The sequence below is a fragment of the Gastrolobium bilobum genome, unplaced genomic scaffold (genome assembly GCF_033153095.1).
Source record: "Gastrolobium bilobum isolate Gb01-03AN ecotype WA unplaced genomic scaffold, APGP_CSIRO_Gbil_v1 utg1530, whole genome shotgun sequence".
NCBI classification, from domain to species: domain Eukaryota; kingdom Viridiplantae; phylum Streptophyta; class Magnoliopsida; order Fabales; family Fabaceae; genus Gastrolobium; species Gastrolobium bilobum.
In genome coordinates, this window is record NW_026898965.1 from 570,458 (window position 1) to 578,613 (window position 8,156).

An 8,156-nucleotide genomic window follows, 5' to 3' on the forward strand; every position below is an offset into this window, starting at 1 on the left:
TTTTAATTTCAACAATTAACCACCTCAAACTATGTTATTAAGACAATTAAGTTTCAATTCTGTTAACTGTATCACGTGATGCATAAAAAATTTTCTCCACGTTCAAAAGAAATAAAAAAACTGCTCCTCTTTCTTGATATATCACTGTTACTCAGCGTCTTATTTTCCCTCTCAAAAAAAAAGTCGTTATTTCTTCTTCTAACTTAAAATTTTCATTCTCTTCTTCCTTTTTCCATTTTGAACATCCGGGCAGTTGCTGCGGGTGGCGTCGGTGGCGAGTGGAATTCAGTTTGGTTGGGCCTTGCAGCTGTCTCTGCTCACGCCGTATGTGCAGCAGCTTGGGATTCCTCATCAATGGGCCAGCATCGTCTGGCTCTGCGGCCCAGTCTCTGGCCTATTCGTTCAGCCCTTGGTGGGCCACATGAGCGACCGGTGTACCAGCCGGTTCGGTCGCCGGAAACCGTTCATCTTGGTCGGCGCTGCATCGATCGTCGTCGCCGTTCTCATAATCGGTTACGCCGCTGACATCGGATGGTGGCTTGGCGACACCGAGAGTAACCGGCCCTGGGCCATAACCTTCTTCGTTATCGGGTTTTGGATTCTCGATGTGGCTAACAACGTCACTCAAGGTCCTTGTAGAGCTTTGCTAGCTGATCTCACTCGTAAGCTCTTCTTCTTCTTCTTCTTCTTCTACTTCTCCTTTCTCAGATTATTAAATTTGCAATCCCTGATTGATTTTACATGGATGAAATTCGTGCCAGCAACTAATATAATTTAACGAAAATCAAGCTACCTCTTGCTATGTTAATCATCTGCTATCTCGCTGTTATAGCATGATTTCACCTATTTATCTTGCAGTTGACTGGTTCACTGAACTATGACCATATTCAGCATGAGTATTTACTATATTGACTAGAATTTACCGAACCTTCTTTCTTGAATTATTTACTAAATAGTAAATTTGGGGTTCGATTTGGAAATGTTATGCGCAGAACAACAAATATAAAATTGGATCGGAATTAACACAGTATGAGATAGAGAAAATAAGAGGGGAAATAAAATGACACACCCCTAAGACCCAGGTGTTTAACGTGGTTCGGCAGTGTGCCTACTCCACATACGAAGACAGATCAAACTTTAACCCAATATAGTTGGACTAAGTTTCACTCCAACTTATAAGATACTTCTCCATTCTTCTACAATACTTTATACGGTGCATAAAATCTTGAATTAAGTTTCTCATTAATTTTTCAAGCCAAAGATTTTAGGCGATAAGGTTGGATTTTAAGTTAAACTTGATCTCCAAGTTCCAATTGCAAGTCTCTTCGGTTTTGTTTGTATTAATTTCTTCACCTCATCCACAACAATTTGATGACTTCCCCGAAATAAAGTTGGAGCTTCCCTTCCATACAATGCCTTTAACAGAGTCATTTTAGCGGAGCTGTGACAATTGATATTATACCAATATTCCGCCCAATGGAGCTGTTACAGAAGTATAAAATTCGTTAATGTAACCTCACCCAGCAGCTTAAGTTTTTGGGTTGAATTGCTTCTTTACATGATATCAGAGCCTCGGTGTCCCGGTTTCAATCTTCCCCCCCCCCCCCCGAATTTAATTAATAATTAATTAAGCCTAAATTTTTGAGTTAAATTGGTTATTTACAAAAGCCAATGCGGCCATTATTTTGGTTGAGGGCTGCAAAAACACCCTAGATAAGTCTCCGAGCACCTATCAATCACCTTGGCTTGTCTATTGGATTAAGAATGATATACTAAAGTGAATTTGACATAAGTCCTTGTCTGTTTAAGAATTTCTGCCCAAAAATGACTCATAAAAACCATATCACGATCCGATACAATGGTGTTACAAAAACCATGTAATTTCTGCATGTGAGTTTCTTGCTTGGCTTGCCCGTTTTTGCCATTGTTCAATGCGGCCTCCAAGGCATTCAAGCGAGCCTGCATCTTTTGGCAGTTATGTACCAATCAAAGCTCCCAGATCGACATTAAAACACAATGTTTGATTTATTTAGGTTCTCTGGTTTAATGAACTCAGATACATAATGACAGAATTACAGAGTTAAACATGCATTCGAGAGGTATGTCTTTCCTAGCAACTTCCGTTGTCTTCTTTCCTGAAAAATCCTCTTACATACACATTCCTACTTCTATTTATGAATTTCTAACTGCTACTGCTAGCAGTTTCGACTACAAAGAATTTATTGTATAACAACATTCCTACATTAATTTACAAATTCCAAACTGCTACTACTAGAAGTTTTACTACAAGCAGTTATTGTATAACTGCCCTCCAACCTCTCCATGACAGTTATGCCATCAGTTGAGATGGTTTGAACTTGAACCCCTGTAATTCCTCCTAGAACATACTTTAGTGATAAGGGGTCTGGGTCTGAGTCTGGGTTGTCTGACAGATCCCATTTAAAAAGTGGGGTTTAGGTAGGTTAATTGAAAATGATTAGTTCTGCATCGATTGATATCATAGGTCCTCTGTCCAGATGATCTTCTACTTTAAATTTGCTGTTGAATACAGTTCTCAATTAAATTGAAAGGACATAGTAATTATCTGTTATTTTCATCATATCTTAACGAAAATTGCTTTGCAAAGTTGACCTAGATGTCTGAATAAATTTTAAAAGACGTTATCTGCTTTTCTATGCCTCAGTATTTTTATTTGTTTTTCTATGCCTTAGTATTTCTATCTCCTACTTTTGACGTATAAAATGCTCGTTTGGAAGAGAGAGAGAGAATCAAAGTGTTCTCGTTGTGGACTCCCTCGACACCACCCCGCCAAAAAAAAAAAAAATCTAACCATTAAGTTTAGTCGTAATTGTTATGAAAATGAAAGTGATCAATTGGGAAAGCAAACAAGATATTGATGCACCACTTCATTCTTGTCTTTATCTTTTTCTTCTTTGAAATGTTAGGTAAGGATGCTAGAAGGACACGTGTTGCAAATGCTTATTACTCCCTATTTATGGCCACTGGTAATATTCTTGGTTATGCAACTGGATCGTACACTGGTTGGTACAAGATTTTTACTTTCACGCTTAACCCTGCATGCTCTATTAGTTGTGCAAATCTCAAGTCTGCTTTCTTTCTTGACATTGCTTTCATTGCGGTCACCACATATGTCAGTATCATGGCAGCTCAAGAAGTGCCTCTAAGTTCAAGTGTGGCTGCCCATGCTGAAGAAGAAGGGGCAGGGGAGTCAGGTAGTGGAGAAGAAGCTTTCATGTGGGAACTATTTGGGATATTCAAATATTTTTCAGCTCCTATATGGATAATACTGTCTGTTACTGCTCTTACATGGATTGGGTGGTTCCCATTTATTCTCTTCGATACTGATTGGATGGGTCGAGAGATTTATGGAGGTGATCCAAATGTAGGCCTTACTTATGATACTGGAGTTAGAATGGGAGCTCTTGGTTTATTGCTTAATTCAGTAGTTCTTGGAATAACATCATTGCTCATGGAGTGGTTATGCAGGAAGCGAGGGGCTGGTTTTGTATGGGGAATTTCAAATATCCTAATGGCTGTTTGCTTTTATGCAATACTAGTAGTAACCTATGTGGCAAATAGCATTGGCAATGTAGGTAAAGATCCACCACCAATTGGCATTGTGATAGCTGCGTTGGTAATCTTTACCATTCTTGGATTCCCATTGGCAGTAAGTTGCTCTAATCTACTAATAAAAGCATATTGTTCCTTTCCTGTGAGTATTGAAGGCAGCCTTTATGTTTCTTATGCCCACTAAAACTAAGACTCAAATTCTGTTGTCTTGCATTCTTTTCGAAATAATATGACTAATGCATGTGAATTGTATTAATTGACTTGCTCTTGGCTGCTTAGTCTCCTTAGTTCATGACATTTCTTGTATAACCTCTCTCATTTTTTGGGTACAATCCTTGTGATACCTTTCTATTCGAGTAACATGATGTGTCAGAAGGCAAATTTGTACATATTCCCATAAATAGTAAATAAGTTGAAAGTATATATACTATTTGATTAATTTAATCTGATTTAAATTATTTATTACAGATCACTTACAGTGTTCCATATGCTTTAATTTCCACGCATATTGAGCCATTGGGACTTGGCCAAGGTGTGCTTCTATTCATGACCTTGTTTATTCTTTCTTGAAGATGTGACCGTAGAACTATTTATATGGATTGTTGGTACTTACAGGGTTATCAATGGGTGTTCTAAATCTGGCAATAGTGATCCCGCAGGTACTTCTTTTAAATTCCTTTCATATGTGATTACTGTTAAATTACCTTTATTTTGTTGTTTGTTCCAACCTAGTGTAAGCATAATCTTAATAGATATTCATTTGAACTCGGTCAACTTCTATAATTTAAAATGTTATCTTGAATTGGACATTATGTCTTGAGGTGAATAAGTGCAGCTTTATGCCACTTGATAAAACTAAAATTTAATATTCAAATAATTGAGGTTGAATGGATGTCTGTTGATATCATGGGTGGCAAGAGGTAGTAATATGTTGTAATCTGTGGTCCCTTACTATGATTTTTCCTTAATTAAAACAGGAGTTTTAGGTCTCTCTCGAGAAGGAATTTTACTGAATAATATCATCGGTGCAGTATTTTTCATGTTGTGGTATAATTGCAATTTAGTGTTGTATACCTTTGACTAAGAAACATGAACATGGATATGAAAATTGAAAGCCAGTAAAATTGAATGTGTTTGTTAGGAAGCCACCTATCACTAAGGTGTATTCTAGGAAGGGCCACTGGGTATTAGAATCCTAGGCAAGGCAAGGAAAGGGAGTTTCTCAGATCTTTGGCGGGAAAACCTACTGTAACTGCATGGTAAGTCAGAAAACATAAAAACAGATGCTGAGGGGAGTTTAGAAGGCAAGCAAATATTTTCTAGATAATGTCTTGGGAAAGATAGGGCCTCTCGAAATCCTGTACTATCATTTTACAATTCAATATACCACTTTCGTCTCAAATTAAGTGTGAATGAAATTTATTTTCTAACAACTGGTATCAAAGCTCCCGGTTTGGGAGCCGTGGATGGTGAACACGCGAAGAATGAAGGAATGAATGGAAGCACGGAAAATGAAGCTTGTGCACTAGAGGAAGCTTCATGGAACTCACACCAGGAAAAAAGAGGAAGTTCAAGAAGAGACCGTCTCCTAGGGGCTTTCAGGGGAACTGACCGGCGAGAAATGGAAGGTTACACAAGCGAGGGGGACTGACGGAGATCCATGACATCTAACTATGCAAGAGGTATGTTTGAAATGTGTCCCAAAATTACAGAAGACTACAGACAAAGGCTAGAGATTTTGGTATTTTCTGGCAACGACGCATACTGGTGGGTGAATTGGGTCGAACATTATTTTCGTATGAATGCCATGCAGGAGGCGGAGTGGTTGCCAACAGTGATCCTGATCTTGGAAGGATACGCAATGAACTGGTATTAGTAGTGGGAAAGACAAATGGAAAATGCTACATGGGCCATGTTTAGAGCATAGATAATCAGAAGTTTTCAACCATCCCCAAATCAGAACCAGTATGAGGTACTTATGAGATCGTGAGTGATTACATGGAGGAGTTCGAGAGGATTGCAGGACCTCTTCTGTACACTTTCCAAGGCATATGGTTGAACGGACTCCAACATGAGCTGGGAGCAAAACTGAAGTTACATAGGCTCGAGTCTTTGGCACACTTGATGGATCAAGCTCAGTTTCTTGTAGGAATTAATTGGATCTGCATGAAAGGAGGACTAGGGCCAAACTTCAGATGCACATATCTAACCAGAGCCCTCAACAGCTCTGAGTCCGAACCACCATCAGAGGTGGTGGTTTCTGGTCCAACTTCACTACCGAAATTCCCAAAGGGAATTATGCTATACGGACTAACCACTCCAACCATAATTTCTTGAATGCAAAGGCAATGTAGAGCTCTGGCAACAACATGCGTGGCAGATCCAGAAGGCTTTAACAAGCTAAGTTACATGAGAAGATACAGAAAAGATTATGTTTCAGTTGCAAGGACAAGTTTCACCAGGCTACATGATGGCTGGAAGGAGGACATGGACTATTTTAGGGTTTTGACCGGACCTGTTTTAGGTTTAGAAGTCAGGCAGGTCAAGAATGAACCATCTCTGCTACCAAATAGAAGAGGGATTTGTGAATTACTTGATTGAATTCTTAGTACAATATTATATTTATGGAAAAAATGTTTATCATTTGGAATTACACTACACTTAAAATGACAGCCGTTTCAATTAAAATGATACAAAATGACAAACATTTTTCCTATGTTTATGCATGATTTACAATCTTTAATATTAGGAAACTAGGAATCTAGGAAATTAAGGAAAATGGTACAAACTAATTCCTAATTATTTAGGGCATAGGCAGTCCCTCAATAGAAGATACTTTCCAACAAAATGCCTTAGAGATAAGCGAAATTCATTTTGCTTTAACAAATTTACTTTCTTGCCCTTAAAATAGGTAAAATAAAATAAGTAAATCAATGAGGGAAAAGTTGTTGGCAAATCAAATTCAACAAAATTTGGGTGAATTTTTTATTTTTTTTGGATAAACTTCGGGTATCCTCAACTGGAGACAATCCTGTTCGAGCCGGAATCATCCACATCATGGTGGGGCTAGCTCTCCCAAAGAGGATTTTTTGCATTCACAAGGACTTGATCCCAAGACCTTGCTTAAACGGAATCAAGTATGTACCACTTGAACCAACCCCCTTTGATTATTACTAGTTAACTACCCAAACAAAATTTTATTTATATATCAAATCAGTTCCCATTGTTTAATTGTTCCAAACATACTGTATGTAGTTCTAAGCTAACGATGACTTGTGTTTCAATGAAAACTTTTTAAATAGAGTCGTTTCTGTGAATAGGAATTGTGTTCATGAAGTTAATGAGTTGCTTATTTATCATGCTTTAAACAGATAGTAGTGTCCCTGGGAAGTGGACCATGGGATCAACTATTTGGTGGAGGAAATTCCCCAGCCTTTGCTGTGGCAGCTGTTGCAGCCCTTGTCAGTGGACTTATAGCTATCTTGGCTATTCCCCGATCTGGTGCTCAAAAGGTCCGAAGCCATGTATGAGGTGTCATGTTCTGTCTGCTTTTGGCACTTATTTCTTTCGAAGAGGGATGGTGAAAATGAACAGGTAGCAAGAATTTGTAAATAGTCATTTTTTATTATAGCCTTTTTCTTCTTGAGCCTTTCTCTCCTCATTCCACACTCCCATCGTTTTGTAATGAATAAATGAGTGCTTGGCTGTGTTTAATCTTATTGGTCATTATTATTTAAAGCCAATGACCTGACTTTTGGGTCTTATTATTTTTGGGATTAAACAAAGCTTTGGGAACTTTTTTTTTTGTGTGATCTTGATGAGTGAGTTGTCTGTTTAAAACAGTGAGATTGGTTAGCTATGTAAACCACGAGGGACATCTTCAGGCTGTAGTGAAGGGTGAACACACTTGATGTCTAAGATAGTGTTTGGTAGGAGGTATCTTAGGAGATAGATAGACATTTGAGATTGGGTATCTAGTCTTACCATGTTTGGTAGAAGAGATTGCAATATTTTCCCACCAAACGTTTTTGCCCAGCAATTGATGTTCGCCTGTTAAATGCAACAAAATACACTGGCACACAATACCACTTGGCATGTGGTATTGTGTTGTCCGGCTAAGTGGAACAAAAAGCAACAAATATGTTGACAAACATACCCTCATAATCTCCTACCAAATCTACTTGCAGATTTACAGCTCATCTAACATATCCTGTTCTTTACAACTAATGTCTCTGAGGTTAATTTTGTTCTATTTTGCTTATCATATTATTTTTGGGTTTGTTTTTCGTTATGTGTTTTCATTCACTGATTGTTCAGATAAGGAACACGATTTTGTAGCAGTTACGATGGTCAAGGTTGCCATGGATTGTGTCAATAACAGCCCAAAAAAGAGACCCGTAATGAGCCATGTGCTTTATGTTGTTGGGTACATTGTCCATATACTGTGATTGAGAATAGATGTGAAGCATTGAATCCACTTTAGTTGGTTTACTTTTTTACTGTTTTGTCAAGGTTTACAATGATTTCAAGCTGCACATCTAATCATGTGTTCCTACGTATATTGC

The 8,156-nt window shown here is 38.1% G+C and overlaps 1 protein-coding gene across 1 annotated transcript; it reads left to right on the top strand.

Moving 5' to 3' along the window:
* Positions 1 to 421: 421 nt before the first annotated feature.
* On the top strand, positions 422 to 7,457 carry LOC133285877 (sucrose transport protein SUC4-like). The gene is made up of 5 exons (XM_061483176.1): positions 422 to 662; positions 2,946 to 3,688; positions 4,060 to 4,123; positions 4,207 to 4,250; positions 6,963 to 7,457. Exons 1-5 carry the CDS (start codon positions 422 to 424, stop codon positions 7,119 to 7,121), a joined length of 1,251 nt encoding a protein of 416 aa, XP_061339160.1. The 3' UTR covers positions 7,122 to 7,457.
* Positions 7,458 to 8,156: the final 699 nt, after the last annotated feature.

Excerpts from the sequence above, each read along its gene's own strand:
- LOC133285877 (XM_061483176.1), top strand. The coding sequence starts at position 422 with ATGAGCGACCGGTGTACCAGCCGGTTCGGTCGCCGGAAACCGTTCATC. Across the intron at positions 3,689-4,059 it reads TTCTTGGATTCCCATTGGCA|ATCACTTACAGTGTTCCATA; the intron begins GTAAGTTGCTCT and ends TATTTATTACAG. Across the intron at positions 4,124-4,206 it reads GCCATTGGGACTTGGCCAAG|GGTTATCAATGGGTGTTCTA; the intron begins GTGTGCTTCTAT and ends TGGTACTTACAG.